This window comes from Clarias gariepinus, chromosome 18 (assembly GCF_024256425.1).
Source record: "Clarias gariepinus isolate MV-2021 ecotype Netherlands chromosome 18, CGAR_prim_01v2, whole genome shotgun sequence".
NCBI lineage: Eukaryota > Metazoa > Chordata > Actinopteri > Siluriformes > Clariidae > Clarias > Clarias gariepinus.
In genome coordinates, this window is record NC_071117.1 from 15,657,364 (window position 1) to 15,676,660 (window position 19,297).

The 19,297-nt window shown below is 38.8% G+C and overlaps 1 protein-coding gene across 2 annotated transcripts; it reads right to left on the reverse strand.

Moving 5' to 3' along the window:
- On the reverse strand, window positions 1–14,823 carry pknox1.2 (pbx/knotted 1 homeobox 1.2). 2 transcript variants are annotated; one of them, XM_053476995.1, is made up of 11 exons: window positions 14,735–14,823; window positions 13,400–13,505; window positions 8,824–8,972; window positions 8,556–8,727; window positions 6,280–6,453; window positions 5,465–5,579; window positions 5,178–5,275; window positions 4,246–4,374; window positions 2,822–2,898; window positions 1,936–2,099; window positions 1–1,597 (listed from the first exon to the last, which is right to left on the reverse strand). In XM_053476995.1, the coding sequence occupies exons 2-11, from the start codon at window positions 13,451–13,453 to the stop codon at window positions 1,398–1,400; spliced, it is 1,332 nt and encodes a 443-aa protein (XP_053332970.1). In that variant the 5' UTR covers window positions 13,454–13,505; window positions 14,735–14,823; the 3' UTR covers window positions 1–1,397. The 2 variants fall into 2 exon arrangements, with proteins under 2 accessions (XP_053332970.1, XP_053332971.1); XM_053476996.1 differs by lacking the exon at window positions 14,735–14,823 and adding an exon at window positions 14,329–14,664.
- Between the last annotated feature and the right edge of the window lie 4,474 nt (window positions 14,824–19,297).

The window sequence follows — 19,297 nt, forward strand, 5'->3', positions numbered from 1 at the left end:
GCTTAAACGCACTTAAATGAACCACTATTCAAGCTAGTAACTCTAGTTGTAATAGAAAGACATGCATATTCTCTATAAAGCTGCGCTGCTGGTGAAGTTCTTTCTTACAATATCACGGAATCCTCATTTCAATATTATCAGCCCCCCTCCAGGCCCCCCCTCCTTCCTCCTCGTAAACAAACTCGCACTGGTCGAATCTCAACAACTGAAAAATTTAAACAGAACTTATTAAACCAGGAATCTGAAAATATGCCAAACTCAAATCACCCAACATGCAGCTTAATACCCGATTTGATGTGATGGGTCACAAATGAACTTTTTCCATATAACTAGACTTAAGGATCTCATAAGAAAGTGTTTTTAAAAGAAAAAATAGACAACGGTGTGTAAAAACAGAATCGTAACTCATAGTGGGAATGTACTGGTACTTGATTAACTGTCACTTTAGATGTTTGTTGGTTTTTCCTGAAAACTAAAGCTTTAGCAGAAGTGCTAGTCAGTTTAATTAGACAAAAACTAGGCCAGTTTCAAGTCATAAAACGAAACTGTTTTTTTTCCTTTTCTTCAACTTATCACTCTTTCTTTGTATTGACAGGTATTAATTAAGCTTTATCAAAATTCCCCCAAAACTGGGCCATCATTTTTTTTAAAAAAGTGACTTTTTTCATCATCACCAACATAAATTGTCTTTTACCAAAAAACACAGCAAAACTGAGCCAAAGCAAAACGGCATCGATTCATCAGCAGTGTAAATATAAAAATAGTTTCTTCTTCTCTGGTGTCTGAAAACATCGCAAACACAGGCATGCAAGAGACACAAGCTCATCCAAGGAGACGAGGACAAGTAAAAAGCCAAATCATCCCGCATTGACCCACGCCTTCTCTTCTCTTTTGGCTGTTTTTAACATGGCTGTTTACAGTAACATACGAAAAAGTGCATGAGGTTTCCTTTGTGCTGCTGAACAGACAGACAAACAAACAAACAAACAATAAAACACGTTTTTGAAATGAAACTGATGCATATCCTCACTGTGCAAGAAACGTTGTTGTACAATTGTGCTTATCATTTGCGTGTATGTGTGTGTACATGAACTGCATTGTTATTTCGTTTTCTTTATTTGGCGTGTATGGCTTTAAGCCTTTCAATTGATTTAATCATCGGGATGTTTGACAACCCGATTGTCCGTAATGTGACGTACAGTACGTGAACATGCACTCGACCGCACAGTGAGAAAATGTCTCTCCTTCTTTCATTTCTTTCTCTTATTCCTTCGTTTTTGATTTTTTTTTTCACTTTCTTAAACAATATCTATTTAATAACAACCTTTAACGTGTCTCTCGACATCCCTGGCAGAGTGTGTGTATGTGTGTCTAAGGGTAAATCTAACTTCTCATTCCTACAGTGAGTCGCTGGTTTCCAGGCCTAGCCTGGTCATGTCGGAGTGGGATAGATTGTCCTCTTCGTCTTCATCCTCGTCCTCTTCGTCGTCCTCGCTGTGGCCGCCCATCATCACTTGCTGCATGGCCAGCGTCGCTCCGTCCGACGTCAGCGTCTGCAGCCTGTCTTCTCCCACCATGCTGACTGACACCATGGTACCTGAGCACATCAACAACAGTGAGACGGTGTCTAATCCACATTAATCCTAATCCTGTGAATATCAGTAGAAGTGGTTTGTAATTTTATCTAGTCAAACTGCACAATCACTGAAAAGCCTTTCTAATTTGTTCCCAAAGATAATTTCAGGACCAGAAAAATTTAAACTGTAACCTAAAGTAAAGAAACGAGCAACGCTGTGACTCTTTTAGAAATCATAAAGATAAAGTACATCTTTAGATGCTGCTTCACGTCTTCCTTTTGCTTTAAGATCAAAGAACTCGTTAACTTCAATCTGTAAATATCACATTGTTTATTTATAACTAAATGCTCGAACATACCATCTTCCATGGTAACCTGTTGCTGGGAGACTGAGGAAGCGAGGGAGTCTGGCCAGAAGCGCTGAAGTGGACGAGTCTGTGGTGTTTTCTTCTTGTTCTTCGGCACCTCCGATGAGCTGGCGTCCAGCATCGGCTGCAGGATCCGCCTTCGTGCATTTATGAACCTGACGAATCAGGGACGAAGGATTAATCCATCAGAAATGTGAGGAAAAACAGGGAAAAACAGGAAGAAAAAAAAAAACTTAAAAAAAAATAAAAAATAACTTGTGAACGTGTCCTGTAAAAATTGTACAGTTATATTACCAGTGTTGGGGAAAGTAACTAATTACATTACAAAATTACTGTCATTAAAAAGTAATCAGTTACATTACAGCATTACTGTCTGATAAAAGTAACTAGTTAGAGTATTTCTCCATTGCAGAAAATTAAAACTTCTTTGTGATTATTCATGCATGTTGTTTTAGTCAGAACCTTTATAATTATTTACCATCATCACTCAGCAATTTTGGCTCATAACTAGTTAACTACTAACATGAGTTTCACACATACACACACACTAATGGAATCACTGCTGTCTGGCTCACGGATTACATAAATTGTCTGAATAACGGATTGCTTTTTTAAAAATATAACTAAATAACTGAGTGCTTAAATGGCGGACCTAACTCGTTAGATTACTCGTTACATCAAAAAAGTAACCAGAGATGGGATTCGAACCCACACCCACAGGCATGTGGGTTAGGGGTTAGCAAGGAAAGAACGATAACCTCGAACCCACCTTACTGCCTGTTTTCATGTTATTTTCTAAAAAACAAAAAAAAAAAAATCTGGCTCTTCTGAAGCAAAATATGAAGAAATGACAATTGGCTCGAGGTTTTTTGCTCACCAGTTATTGACTTGCAGCAGGGTGAGGTTAGTCTGCAGGGCAATCTGCTTCTTCTCTTCTTCTGTGGGATACGGATGCTGAGAGACAAAACATTTATATATTTAGAATCATTTAATCCGTGTCCACCTCACTTAATCTGGGTTTATCTTAATGTGATCTCATACACTGATTTAAAAAAAAAAATACTATTAAGTGAAGCAGGATAAATTTCAGTGATGAGTAGAACGAATATCGAATTAGTGAAGGGGATTACACCACTGAACTGACCGTTCTAGTGTGTAGGAGTGAATATTCCTAATCGGGCGTGTACCTGAAATCCATGCCTCGTTATCTCTTATGTATTAAAAATCAGAGTGGTGTGTGTCTCGTTAGAACAATGTCTCACTGTGAGATGACACTCCGTTGTGAGCCTGATCTCCTCATCGCGCCTGATGACCTTTTATTATCTCCTCTAACTGTCTAGTCAGATGAGGGAGCTGACGTGCGTGGTGTACGGCAATTTGTGAATGCCTGCTTGCAGCCATCATGTGTCTGTCATCCCCTTCTCAAACCTTTTTTTAACTCTCTTTCTCTCTAAGCCCTGAGCTACTCTGGCGAGCTTTTCATTAGTTAGATGAGTCTGGATGTGACAGAAAAAAAATATCTGATTTAATACACAGTCATGTGGCGGGGAAAAAAAAAATGAAAATCTAAAATAAAAATGCTTTAGTGCTTAAGTTCTTGCTGCAAGTGAAAATATCTTGAAGATCAGCAAATATATTATGTAATTATTGTACATATAATATAAGATTAATAAGAATAATATATTTTACTTTTAAATCTTAAATTGTCTTATCCTATTAACAAATGGTTATTTTATTTATGGAAAAAAACAACTGAAATAGGCAAAACAATATTGCAATGAGATACTGTTTAAAAACATGTATGAGGGACATTCAAGTCAAAGCGGGACTCGTGATGACCGAAGATGGACACCACATTTACATTACAGGAACTCGGCTGAGAGTCCTGTCCTCGCTCCAAGCCATTTTTACATGTTTGGGGTATTGAGGAGGTTCTACCTTGATGGGATCCGAACACTAGTGAAACACTGGGATAAGTGCATTAATGTAGTAGGCGATTATATAGAGAGAAATAAAGGGAGTTTTTATTCTCATAACTGTGTTCATTTATTCTGCACAATCAAAAGTCCTGGTTTGACTTGAATAGTGGAAAATGTATAATAATCAGGATTAAAAGACATCCTGAGTTAACAAGGCAGTGGATTTAAGTCTAATAGCTTAATGATATTTCACTTATTATTTTAGACTTGATTTTTTAATGAGATTTTTGCAGCTCCCTTTCTCTATCCTCCTATAAAAAACTCACTCTCACTAACTCACTATATATATATTCCAAATAAAGAAGTGAATGCATTTCCTTACCCCGATGTGCTGGAAGAGCCAAGAACGCATGACGCTGGTGGCGTGCTTGGGCAGGATACCCCGCTTGGTCTTAGATGAGCTTTCATCTTGACTCAGGAAACTGAGATCCTGGTTCAGTTGTAACTGGAGCTGAGAAAACACACACACAGTGGTTTAGTTGGTGCGTCTGTACGACTGTGAGAGAGTGGAACCGAAAGCCGACTGTGCGAGTCCTAATCTGGTACTGTCTCAAACAACTTGGTCCCCATTTGGCAAAAACAGTTCTGTTCTGGCCCCCAAAACACTGCTGGTATAAAACTTAAGCTGCATTCGACTAATGCTCTTAACTCGTAAATAGGGAAAGAAAAAAAGAAAGGCGTCAGGAAGATCTCCTCAACTCAGAGTGTGGCTCATGACATCATGTGAACATGGCTGCTCTCAGTCAAAATACCACTTCATTACTAGAGTTTATAGCAGTATTTATTTCCATGTTTTTCCTATTTTCGTAGCTTGTACATGAGAAGCTCAAAGACATTCCCACTTCTACTCTCAGATAATCACAGCTAAAGATAAGTTAATGTCAAGAACTTTCCTATGACAACTCGAGCAGCTTTATAAATATGATTGCCATAAAAACTATAGGAGAAGTCATATCAGGAGGTTTTGTGTCAAACTCAATACTGCACTCTCACCATAAAGAAAACAATTTTACTGACAACTGCACTTAATGATAGAATTGACCTGGTGGCTAATGGTAATGCAAACAAAACCTTTGTAAGGTAACAATACAGTTGTAAAACATCTTGACTGGTATGTACTGTAGCGATTGTGTTTAAAATGTGTTCTCAAAGCCAAACCCACAAATCTTGGTTTGCAATGATAGAAATAAAAATCTGCATTTAATAGTGCTTAGCTGTTTTTTTGAGTTTTTTTTAAGTGTGTGTGTTTGTCACCTGTGAGTTCTGGATGCGTATTGTACCAGGTGAGAGACCCTGGGTGACCACCTGGCCTTGTGGAGTCACAACAGTTACAGGCTGATAGACCGTGCCACCTGAATGCACGCGCACGCACACACACACACACACACACACACACACACACACACACACACACACACACACACACACACACACAGAATTGCATCACAAATTCAGTCCATGTTTTGCTAGATAGTTTAACATAATGGAAGACGAAGGACAGATCACTGTTAAAGCAGCAGTCCATCTGCTCAGAAACATACCTGACACAACCTGTGTGGGGTTTACTGCTGTCACAGTAAGGCTGCCCTGTTGTAAGGCGGATGTTGGTAGTACGATCCCCTGCGGACTCACAGTTCCAGGGAAAGAGCTAGGAACCTAAGAGAACACACACACATGCAAACACACTAAATATTTTTAAACACCTCCGCTCATTATTAAAGGTGCGGTTTGTAATTTTGTAATCGCAGTTGCAACAAAAAACATTCCGCTCATACTGTAAGTAAGCTTCAAAAACAAAACAACAACAACAAAAAAAAAATCTAAGAATGAAAAGAATGAACAATCAACATTCTATAATATATAATAATTACATTTTTGTAATTACAATACCAGTCAAAAGGTTGGACACACCTTGTTTTTTTTTTGTTTTGTGATTTATTTTACATTCTAGAAAGATAATGGAATTCAAATCTATTTAATAATAAATATGGAATTATGGTTGTGTATAATATATAATCTGCACTGACCTTCATTACCTTGTCTTGTCTTGCACTACTCATCTTTTGCACTGCTGTCATTTTTATTTGCTATACAGTACCTCTGTATATTTATCCTCATTCATGTATATTTTGCACATATTAATCTCATATATACAGTATAAATTAAGTAACACAACACTCTGCACCTTTAACATTAAGCTCTATCTATCTATCTATCAGGCAGGTTTGCTATTTTTTTTTTACATTAAAATATATTTATAATTATCAAAAAACATGGAACATGCACACAATACAAGGTATCATGTAGTCAATAGTATATCACGTTACAATTTCGTGCCGCTCTGCCGTGTGTGTACCTGAGCCTGTGTAGGTGAGTACGGACTGGCCGGATCAGTGCTGCTCAGCAGAGTCTCGCTGTTCATCTTAGTCTTCAGGCAGGCGATATAGCGGCTGCAGAAGTCTTTACACAGGTCGCTCACTTTCTCCAGCTCCAGCAGGTGGATACGCAACACCTGAATCGCCTTCACCATCTGTTTTAAATCATTGTAAAGTACACAGGCTCCATTAGTATCGACAGTGACACAGTGCGGCGGCCCGAGTCTTGTATTTCAGGCTTTGGCAGCTGTGATAATGTCTTCTCTTACAATGTCTGAGAAAGGCCTGAAATTCCTAATGGGCTGAGGCACTACAACGTGTTGCACTACAACATGAAATGATGAGACGGCAGCTTTTTCTAATGAGCAGAAATATTCGTAATCATTCCTGTTGAGGAGTCGCGAAAAATAAATTCAGTATTATTGCAAAACAAAAACAAAACAATAAAACAATAATTGTACAATTTAGGTGTATGTGCATTTAATTGAGAAAATGTCAAGAAAATTGTTTTTTGTCCCTTCCAAAAAGACAAAACAAACAAACAAAAGCAAAAGAAGACGAGCCACAGCATACTGTACATTAAGAAACTATTTATCATAATTATAAAATTGTTGCATTGTTGCTGTAGGTCTTTCCACCTCTCTTTTCTTCATATTTAATTACATTGAATTAGATTAAATTAAATAAATTGAAACAAATGTTTTACTGCAACAAGCTTTAAAAAATTGCTTGTTCAGCAGCAACCTCATTTCCCCTCTCGTCTGTTCCAACCACTCAGCATTCAGCATCAGCAGTACACTAATCACAGGCCTGATCATCAGTCACCTGTTTCTTATGAATGCATGCCTTATGTTAGATGATTTTTCTTTTATAGCTTAAATGTTTCATAGGTCACTGTGTGGCTTAACGAACAACATTTTTTTAAAACTGGGCAGGTACAGGGACTGGACTGAAAATGGGAGCCAAAACCTACTGCCCCTCAAGACTATATTGAAATTGAAAAAATTCTTACTCTTTTAAAGCAAAATATAACTAAATGAGTGGTGGCTTAAGACTTTAGCACAGTACTGTATTTATAATATTATATTTAACAATAATGTATTTAACCTACCAGCTGATGAGGTCTGTTTTATAAACAGGTAGTCCCCGACTTACAAATGAGTTCTGTTCCGGGAGCATGTTCATAAGTCAGATTTGTGCTTAAGTCCGACAAAGTGAGTCTTATATGCCTTTGACACGAATATACTATTTTTAAAGCATACCAATCCACTTTACTAAATCTGTTCCCTTTTACCCGCACACCGTAATTGTGCCTAAGGAAATTAATCTCACACAAATGAAAGTGTTGTCTCTGTGCCTTTAAATCGTGAGGGGAATACTGGATACCATTTTTACATTAGTTTTTCCACTGTATTGGACTGTGAACTCTGTCTTGTTGAGGATTTTCTAAAATAAAAATTATCAGGGCAGCCATTCTATCATCATGCATCGTGTCCCACGCACACACACACACACACACACAAATGTACTTGGATTTACTCACATTTTATACATTCACTTACTGAATATATTGGACATAATACTAAATATTGGTATCTGGTTCACTAAAGTGTCTATTTTCTGGACGATACACATGAACTACTTTCGTGATTGAACTGGAAGTAGAACTGTGGTCCATTCATATCTGTGGATAGTCGTGGACTACCTGTACTGATTTTCTAGCAAGTTTTGGCTCATTATTGGCTGATTTCACAGATTATACAGAATGGTACAGAACTCTCAGGTTAAAATTATATAATTTAAATTCCAATCCGCTTCAAGTCTCGCAGAAAATAACCACTCCACTGCAGAATAAAGAAGGATATTAGATACCTGACTGCCTGACCACTGAAATGCACTTGCTCGGTGCTGTAAGCTAACAGGCACTTAACATCCCATTAGAGACCCTGTATTATTAATTTATGCATGAGTAAAGATGTCCAGTTGGGAGTGGCCTGGCATAATTAGACTGGCCTCTGCTTATTTTTACTTTACAAGTTCTCACTGCTGCATGACAGAAAAAAAAAAGAAAAGAAAAGGGAAGTTGTTGTTATATTAATAAATATCATGATTATAAAACTGGAACATCTTATTTTAACCAATCAGCAAAATTCCAATATTGTGATATAGAATGAAAAAATTTTAACTATTGTGTAGCTTTTACTCCTCATTAAAGAGACAGTAGTGCGACAGATGGAAAGTAATGAAGAATCCTTACCAGGCTGTCGAGCTCAGGGTCCTCGCTGAAGAACGACTTGCTCTCCTTATCCTGACTCCGCACAAAGTTCTGGATGTCCATGTCAAAGCTGGCCGACGTCACGCACTCGGAGCGCTGCGTGGACTGCTCACACTTCTCAAACAAAAGTGCCAGTAGTGGAAACAGGGGATGCCTGTCTCAGACATACACACACTCGTGTCTCAAAGTGGACAGAAAATGATTAAATAGATTGATAGCCGGAAAAGAAAGCGGTGCAAGAGGGCCTTACCTGTATATGGCGGCTTTTTGGGCCTCCATGGGTGTCTGGGGGTCAGCTGGCACCGGGCCGCTCTCCTCCTCCTCATCCTCCTCCTCTCTCTCCTCTTCCTCCTCCAACCTTTCATCAGTCTCTCCAACTGAGTGCTCCTCCTCCTGCATCTAGGCAGATGAGAGACACAGACCAAGATAGAGATAGTGAGAGAGAAAGAGAAAGAGAGAGAGAAAGGGTAGATATGGGACAAATTCAAATGTACTACTGTGTTGGATGACGTGTGATGATGCGAACAGGTCCTCCAGATGCAAATCCTCGTAAAAAGAGAAAACAGCACATCTTTCATTCGCATTGCTCGAAGGAGAAAAACGCAGAACAAAAGGGGGTGCTCATGTTCAAGGATAAGAGCCTCGGGGGTGACATGAGGTTTACACATGCGCACACACACAAAGAAACAGTGGCAATTACACTGCCTGGGCAAAATAAATAAATAAATAAAGAGTATTTTTTAAATGTTGCACGCTCTAAGTTTTCGTTCAATCATCTTCAGCTTTGACTCTTTACAGAGTGATGGCCAATTTTTGTATGGAAATGATTTAAATCCACTTTTCTACTTGCGGAGTACTGGAATATGTCTGTGCCATTAGGGAAGAGAAAAATGCGAAGAAAGGATAACCTGGTCATTCATTACATTTAGATCATCAGCGGACTTCATTTTATTGCCACATAATGTTGCTGAGCCTGGACATGACCAACTGAAGCAATCCAAGATCATAACACTGACTCCAGAGGATTGTTCAGTGGACACTATGCATGATAGGTGTATCACTTCATGCGCTTACCACCTCACCCTGACACGCCCATCACTCTGGAATACTGTCAATCTGAACTCATTAGGCCACATGACCTTTTTCTATTGCTAAAGTTTCAGCCAGTTCTTCTGATAAGCCTCACTATTGACTATCCTGTGAGTACTCGTCACATTGCGTGTGTGGAAATGCCCTCACCTTCATTGTTACATACAGCTGTGATTTCTTCTTTTGATTTTTTTAATGACACAACTTCAAGTGTTTGGATCATCTCTGATTGACGATTGAAAATTTTACCTTTTGAAAATAATGTTGTTGTTTTTTTCGCATTCTCCGCTCTAATTCATCCCAAAAGTGTTCTTTTGGGTTGAGGTCAGGACTGTGCAAGCCAGTCAAGTTCTTCCACTCCAAACTCGCTCATTCATGTCTTTATGAACTGGTGCACTGGTGCACAGTCATGTTTGAACAGGAAGGGGCCGTCCCCAAGCTGTTTCCACAAACATGGGAACATGAAATTGTCCAAAACTCCTGACAAACAACCCTATGTCATAATCCCCACTCCACCAACTTTATACTTGGCACAATGAACTACCGAAAGAGAAGTACCGTTCTCCTGCCAACTGCCAAACCCAGACTTGTCTATCTGATTGCCAGACAGAGAAGTAGGATTCATTATTCAAGAGAACACATATCCCCTGCTCTAGAGTCATCCACATCCGATGCTTTGCATTGCACTTAGTGATGTAAGGCTTGAATGCAGCTGCTTGGTCATGGAAACCCAATCCATGAAGCTCTCTATGCACCGTTCTTGAGTTATTCTGAAGGCCACATGAGATTTGGAGATCTATAGCTATTGGCACTGCAGATAATTGGTGACCTCTGTGCACTATGTGTCTCAGCATCCGCTGACCTCGCTCTGGCCTAACTAAGGAAAGTTTATTCTACCAGCTAGGAGCCACAACAAGAAACAGTCTACTGTAGATGCATGTCTTCCTCGATCACTGAGAAATGGTGAAACAGCCGAGCAGTGCTGGAGGATTGCAGGGAACGTGGTACATTTGGGGGGGTTAGTGCTTTGAGGTAAGTGGGTGCTGCGCCATTTTTAGCTTTGTGGGCAAGCATCAGTGTTTTGAATTTGAAACTGCAGGCAGCTAAGCCAGTAGAGGAAGCAGTGGTGTTTTTTTTTTTTTTTTTGGGTCAGGCAGAGTAGATGTGATTACATTTGAATCAAGTTATCCAAGAATACAGTATAGCTAAGTAGTTAAAGATTTAAAGGGTCCAACTGTTGTAAATCTGAACCCAGAACCTTACCGTCACTTGTATAGAACATTAACCACTGAACCTTGCATGCTCACAGGTTCAATTCCTGGCAAATTTCTAAATTCTGTCATTCAATGTACTGATAGTAGAGACAAAAAGAGCAAACAATACTAGTGCTACTAAGACTACAAATAATAATAATAATGAATGAAAGTGTTCAGCAGAATTTTTAACATCTTTCATTTGATTAGTTAAAAGTTCTTTAGATTTCTCCATAATTGTACATGTGTGTAGCCTTGTATTTAAACAAACTAAAGGATTTTTCACAATGACATTTGTTTGTATTACAGCATTTACTTTATGTAACATTTTGTTCATTGTTTTAAGAAGGGTGCCAATAATTCTAAGTGCTATGAGGTCATCTTGGTATGAACTCATAAAATGTGCAAAACCCTGGATGGTTAAATCTTAACATGAATATACAGTATAAGCGTCGATGTTTCACGTTAGAACACAACATAAATAAATAAAAAAAATTAACATAAATAAATAAAAATTCTATCACAGGGTCGTGGGTCAAAAGTTGCTTTGTTTTGTACAGTTACACGAGATGAGTGCAGAGAATGGCTCTTTTGAGTTAAGGCAAATAAAAAGTAAAAAAAGTCCTTGATTGTAATCTGGCAGATGGCACTTAAGGCTATTTTACAGTGTGGTTCCAATTAACATCAGTGGTTTCTGAAATACTTTCTTTTCCCCATCTATTCACAACCGCACACAAAAGCATAGATTTAACTAACCTGAAAAATAACGTTTTCCTAATATGTGCTCACTCTAGCCTTCTCTTGTATAAAACTCTGGCTCATGTGATTGAAGGCATGTGACGGGGAGTAACAATGGCTTTGATTGAAAGAAGAGTTTAAAACACTGTTCTGTCAATGGTGGAAAAAATCGAATTAGCTTAGCGTGTCCTTGATTGTCTTTTCATCACTGACCACAGTGGTTAGAGTTCCACCCTTATTCCTGTAATTCTCATAATTAATGTCCTGAGAGGATTTCCAAGGATCTTTAAATATGAAAACAATTCAATTTATTTTAAAGCAATTTCTGTGTAAAAATGAGTAAAATGTAACATAAACGCATCTCACATGCTGTAAATAAACATTCCTTTGTTTACAGAAGTAGCATTAATGGATGTATAATGGGCGTTCAAACCAGGACTTTTGATCGTGCAGAACACATTTATAAAAGTAAATTCTCCCTTTATTCTTTATAAAATCTCCTGCTACACTAATGCACTTAATTTGACTAACGCTAGGATACCATCAGTGTATAAAGATTTTTTCAGTAAGGCAAGGCCATGATCAGACCGCCTGCTTCACATTGGAAATGCTGGCCTTCAAAGAACTCCTTTAATAGCCTAAAAATTACACAAAAACAGTGGATGCGGAAACAACTTTCAGCTGGAAACTTGCAAGTGGTGTTGGTAAATGATTGTGTGTACAGTTCCCACAGACGGAAGCGTCTCTTATGCGAGTTGGAAACAAGTTATCTGTCGATTTTAAGGACCAGGCGTTCCTGCATCTAAATGCTCATGGGTACGACTGCAGTGGGCTTCGAGCCACCTTGGCCAGGATCGTCATCATTTACAGATGATGGAGGCGTCTCATACTAACAACTTTGGTCTGCACCATGATTTTTCAATGATTGCTATACCAGGTTCTCATTACTGCTTTGATTGGGTTTTGTCTGTACTGGATGCCCTGTCCGTCATTTGCTCATCTTTTCAATACTAGTCCAGTACAGTTCTTACCATTGCATTGGACAGGAAAAGTCAGCTTTAAAGGACAGGAAAGCTGAGAAGAGAGAAATTTTACAACTTACAAAATTTCAACTAGAGACACAGAGTGGTATTGAGAGGAAACCTGCCGAGGAGAAAGAGAGAGTGGAAGTGCCGGATAAAGCAAAAGAAGAGTTCATAACAAGATATTTTAAGAAAGGCTGGTCTGGAAAAATCAGCTTTTAAAGGCCAGGAAGATGTGACCTAAAGTTGGCAGTAATGCAACCTACTGAACTAGCGCTGCTAAACAACCAAAAAAATAAAAAGAATTTTAAAATGAAAGAAAGATTTTTTTTTTTTTAGAGATTTAATTCTCATCACCGTTGCCTGCCATGTTTTACATCAGCTTTTACCTTACCTCTGATATGTAAGACAGTTTGGACCAAAAGTGATGAGTTCACACCGGAGATCTTACCGCTACGAGACGACTGGAGTACTAGCATTGTGCTACACTTGACTGACAGTTTCATGCTAACACTAGCACCATGTTTGGACTAATGCATTTCCTTTGTCTTTGATAAGGGGAAATGAATCAAAGCCTACTTGACCTTTGTATTGTTTTAAACTTTGCTTGATCTTTTATGTAACAAAGAGATTTGGGGCTTCAAATATAACGTACAATTATTCTTATTATTAATATTATTATTGTTACTATTATCCCTGGTGATGGAGGCATGTTGCTCCTCACCTGTTGAGTCTCCTGAAACTCCTCCATGGACACCGACGATGGCGACGTCATCATAGTTACTGTTGCTGCTGGCAACGCTGGAGCATTCTAGCGCCAGACTTCACAACTGGAGACACACACGCGTCCACATCAACCATACTTTATTTGCATCCAAACGAATTAACAAACAACATTCACATATATTTTACATTTAAACACGTCGGGCCAAGAGCTGTCGGGACAGGGGCTCCTGAATGCTTTTCTAAATGTAGCTTGTGAAACATAAGATGGGAGCTTGAAGGGTCACTGAACTCATAGGAACCAGGGGGAGAAGACATAAGGGCTGGGATTATTTATATAAAGCTATTGTGGTGCAGAGAGGGAGAAAAAAAAAAGCACTGGGTACATTAGGAAACTGCCTTGGTGTCTCGTCACTGCAGTGAAGCTGTTAGCTTGGTTGCTAAATCCGAGCTACACTGTCAGGCTTAGAATATTACCTCACTTCCTGGCATTTCATTAAAATAATAAGAATTTATATGCTAAATATGAATGGAGCAGTATATTATATGGTAGACAACACGAACAGCGTGTTGTATATGTGTTAGACAGAGAGGGTTTCGCTTTCTCCTGGAGCGCCAAAGCCGCCATGTTTCTTCTTTAAGGCTAGTGCACACTACTGTACTGAACAGTACGTCAGAGCACGCAAGGCTCCCTGAGGAGCGCACTATTCTAGCGTACTGTTTAGTATGCGGGTTTAGAAAAAAAAAACGAAGAGTTTACATTTAAAATTAAAACCGTTTAGTTTAAATTAGAACCGTTGATAAAAGTGTTAACGGTTCGTATCAGGCTGTTTTAGCAAATAAGCTAATTTAGCACTAAACATACATGTTTATAACTATATATGAGGACGCGTTAAAAAAAAATAAAATGAGCAAACATTTTTGGCGTACTTCTTGTAAACAAAATATCGCCTCTTTTCGTTCTGTTCCTTTAACTGGAATAAAAGCCTGCCCATTGCCTATCAATCAAACGCAGGGACTGCGGAGTATCCCTCCCTACAGCCTAGCGCCATTCGCACTTCTACTAAGGATCATTAAGAGGGGAAAAAAAAAAGAAAAAGAAAAGCTGGGCCTTGCTCGCTCTGCTCTCTGGTCCTTCTCCGTCAGCACAGAAACTCGCTGCTGAAACACCGCCATGGTCTTTTCCCCCTAACATAAGCGTTAAAGCGAACCCAGGGCAGCCTTCTCCCCTCGGCCACGCGCCTTACTATGCACGCGCCCGGAGCATTTACAGCGCGAAGCCCAGATTGCCTGATTGATAGCGAGTAAAAAAAGAAGATTTTGAGTGACAGCTTACCTTAGTGCCAATCTTCGTCACAATGACAAGCGGCTGCAGCAATCGGGACCCGCAGTTGTTGCATTGCGTCACCACGCACGGCACGCAGGCCGCTCAGCTCATGAATATTCATGACGTGGGAGGAGACGCTGCGCCTCGCGGAAAAAAAGGTTCTCGCCCCCCCAGAGAGCGCGTGCGCTGTGGAATTCTGCGGGGAGCGCGTGAGGCGAACGCTCGTCGTTTGTTCACGGGGGCGCAAAAGTCTGTACACCCTTTGAGAATTCCGTTTTTAACCAAGTTAGGTTTAATGTGTTAGATTTCACACAGGGTTCTTCTTTATGTAACAGAAACAGACATATAAGGAGAAACAAACATGGTATTTATAGTGACAAATATTAGCTGTGTATCGAGTGTCTTCTTTGCCTTGAACATTTTTATATTCTCTCAGATAAGAGAGTTTCAGTTTTAGTAATATTCATTTAACATTCCATTTGCATATCTCTACTGAATCTCTTTTAGATAGATAGATTTACTCAGCTTATCTTTGTGTAATATTAAATTTGTTTAATGATTTGAATCATTTAAGTGTCATATGCAAAAACAAAAATCAGGAAAGGGATAAATACTTTTTCACAACATTGTAGATAGATGAAGTAGGTACATACATACATACATACAATATGCAGTGCTGTGATAAAGTATTTGATTCTATCTATCTATCTATCTATCTATCTATCTATCTATCTATCTATCTATCTATCTATCGTAAATACAAAATGTAGTTTTTAAAAGATGCTTTCATGTTTTAAAGTAAATAAAAATCTGATCAAACCTACCTGCCCTTATATGAAAAAGTAATTGTCCCACTCTTCTTTAAAAAGTGTTCTATTTGGCGCCACATTAAACGGTTTTTGAGCATGAACAGCCTGTTTAAGGATCTCGAACAGATTTACGTCCGGACTTGGACTAGGCCACTGTGTGTTTCTGATCATTGTCCTGCTGCAAAACCAACGTGTGCTTGAGCTTGAGGTCAAGGACTGATGGTCGGACATTTTTCTTCAGGATTTTCTCGTAGAGCAAAGAATTCATGGTTCCCACCATGTTCGACTGTTGTGGCAAACATGAGTCAAGCTTTTGTGTTCTTTTTGGTCAGCAGTGGCTTTTGCTTTGGAACACTCTCATAGATGGCATTTTTGCCCAGTCTTTTTCTTATTGTTGAATCATGAACCCTGTTGATTCAAGTGAGGCCTGCAGTTTTTTTAGATGTTGTTCTTTATAGGGGCTCTTTTATGAGCTCCTCAATAAGTCATTGTTGTGTTCTTGGAGTCATTGGAGTAATCTTTCTGGGAAGTTTTCTCTGTTTGTGGAAAAACATGGCTCTCACCATGGTTCTCCGGAGTCCCAAAACCTTAGTAATGGCTTGGTAACCCTTTCCAGACCTCCTTTCAATTACTTTGTTTCTCATCTGTTCTTGAATGTCTTTAGATTGTGGCATTATGTGAGATCTTTTAGCGAGCTTCACTTTGTCAGACAGGTTCTATTTAAGTGATTTCTTGATTCTACAGCTCTGGCAGTATATATAGGCCTGGGTTTGGCGAGGGGAAATAAACTCTGCTTTCCCAAAATCACAGCTCATTCCTGATTTAGCAGGGCGGCAGTTAGGTTTGGATATTTCTTTTACCTTAATAAATGAAATCATCATTTAAAAACTGCATTTTTTATTAACTCGAGTTCTCTTTGTGTAATATTATGATTTGTATATTTTTAAGTGTGAGAAATATGCAAAAGTAAATAAATACATACATTAATCAATCAATCAATCAATCAATCAATCAATTAATTAATTAATTAAAATTAGACAGAAAGATAGATTGATTTATGCATACACATACATAAACACAGTACATACAGCTTTGGAAATAAATAAGAGACCACTGCAATTTACTCCAGAAAACTTCTGGAACATCATCAAGAGGAAGATGGATAGTCACGAACCATTAAGCAAAGAGCTGTTTGCTTTTTTGCTAGAAGAGTGGTATAAAGTTACCCAACAGCAATGTGAAAAACTGGTGGAGAGCACGCCAAAACACATGAAAGCTGGAACTGCAAATTAAGGTTATTCCAAATACTCAATTTTTGATTTCTTGATGTTATTTAGCCAAAGCATTAACATAATTTGATAATTATATTTAAAATAGCATAATTTATATATACAGTATAATAATATATATGTATAATTATTTTTAATTTGAGTTATTATAGCTCTGCAAATTCTGCATGATCTTGGGTTATTTTGATGTGTTGTGGTGATGTCATTTCCTTTAAATGTACAATTTAAATAACAATAGTGTTTTGAATCAAGAAGAAATATTGTCAGCAGTTCACAAAAAATGAAACAAAACTGTTCATCTCACCAAACATAAGAAACTGATTGTTTTACATTGGTTTCTTTTTTTTTTCCAGAGCTGAACACACACAAATACACACATAGACAGGACGATATATGATCTACAAGGATACACCATGATCAAGAAAAATCTTTCCCAACCACCCTAGAATTTACATTCTGGAAATGAAGAGAGATCTGCATTACCATAAAGTCTTCGAAGGTTAGTTAATTCTTTGAAAAAGTTTTCTTGCATTCTGGACCGACATCAAGCAGCCCATCACAGGCCCTGAGGCACATGGCAAAGGAATTGGCTGTTTTAAAAAGTTTAAAAAGAAAAAGAAGAAATTAAAGAACAGATATGCTGACTCATCAACATTCAGGTGGACTATTTAGCATGAGGTTGATATGAATGAGCCTGAAAAGGGCAGGTGTGTTGTTTTAGTTCATGCAAATATAGCTGTGCACATTACAGGCTCCTGGTGGATAATTCTCAGATCTTATCTAGGAATAGCTTCTGTATTGGAACAAACAAGTCATTCGGTAGACAGTTTGAAAGTTTCGGTTCTGCTTTCATCACAGGTTTGTTTGTATAGGACGAGACATGGCCATGGAATTTGCTGCAGCCTGTGTGGCTGGTTTTAAAGCAACTTTCTCAGTGACTAAAGGTCGACTCTCTTTAGCCATACTGGCCCTTTGCAGATTGCCTAGACCCGTTATTGTTCTGAGCTTCAATACTGCGTAATTGTCCTAGGGGGTCTGGAGCCTATTACAGGAGACTTTGGGTAAGTTGCCTGGACAGGGTGCCAATCCATGGCAGGGCACACACACACACACACGCACAAACACACACACAAAACAGGTAATTTGAAACCACCAGCTAACCAACATCTGCATGTCTTTGGACTGTGGGAGGAAACCAGAGTACCCAGAGAAAACCCATCAATCACAGAGAGAACATAGACACAAGGCAGAAATCAATCTCTTGACTCTGGAGGTGTGAGGCCACAGTGCTAAGCACTGTGCTGCCCAGACCAATGATAATAAGGTATTCTCCTCTAAGTAATCTACGTCATTAACAGACTTGGTAATAAGAGTTGCTATGTCTGGCATTCTTCCTAAAATACCCACTGAACTTTATATACAGAGAGGTGAATATTTTAAAAGGCAAGTTAGTCATACACAGTTCACTGCCCACAAGTTCTCTTTTCTTTTTTTTCTTACAGAAAGTGTGGGGTGAGATTTCTGTACGAATTCAACCCCTTCTCTATGTAAGGGGACTAAAATAGGTTTCAATCACACAATTGAATTTTTTTTTTTCTGAGGCTGTCAGACTGGCGTTCTACAACAGGTCATCGATCACATCCTAATATCATCAGGGTTATACCTTTAGGCCTTTAACCTAAATAGTATTGGTACTGGCAGCTTAGTGTTTAGCATTGTGACCTCCAGGATCGAGGGTTCGAGTCCCGCCTCAGGTCTGTAACTAGTAACTAAAGTAACTAATTACATTACAAAATTACTGTCTTTAGAAAGTAATCAGTTACATTCCAGCATTATTTTCTGATAAAAGTAACTAGTTCAAGTATTTTTCCATTGCAGAAAATAAAAACTCTTTTGTGATTCCTCATGCATGTTGTTTACATCAAGACCTTTATAATTATTCCACCATAAATCACTCAGCGAAGTTTGGCCCATAATCTCTTAACTACTAATATGTCTATGTCACCTACGCAGTTTTGCGCAGTGGCTATAAGTACGGCTCATCATGATTCACCGCGAGTTTTGGCGCTATGATTAGGTTACCATCTTTCCGCGCATCGGTCCTCTCATAGTCAAACCGCATGGGTGAGATGGGGGTATAACAGCAGGAATAACAGAGGGGGGCGGGGCTTGTAGGACGACTTTCACACACACACACACACACACACACACACACACACACACACACACACTAACGGATTGGGATTGGCTGCTGTCTGGTTCACGGATTACATAAATTGTCTGAATAACGGATTACATATAACTAAATAACTGAGTACTTAAATGGTGGACCAAATGCGTTAGATTACTCGTTACACCCAACACAGGCGTGGAGTTTGCATGTTGTCCCAGTGCTTGGTGGGTTTTCTCTTACAGTACAAATGCATGCAGATTAGTACACCCCGCCACAGCGCAATAATTGTTCAGGAATGGTT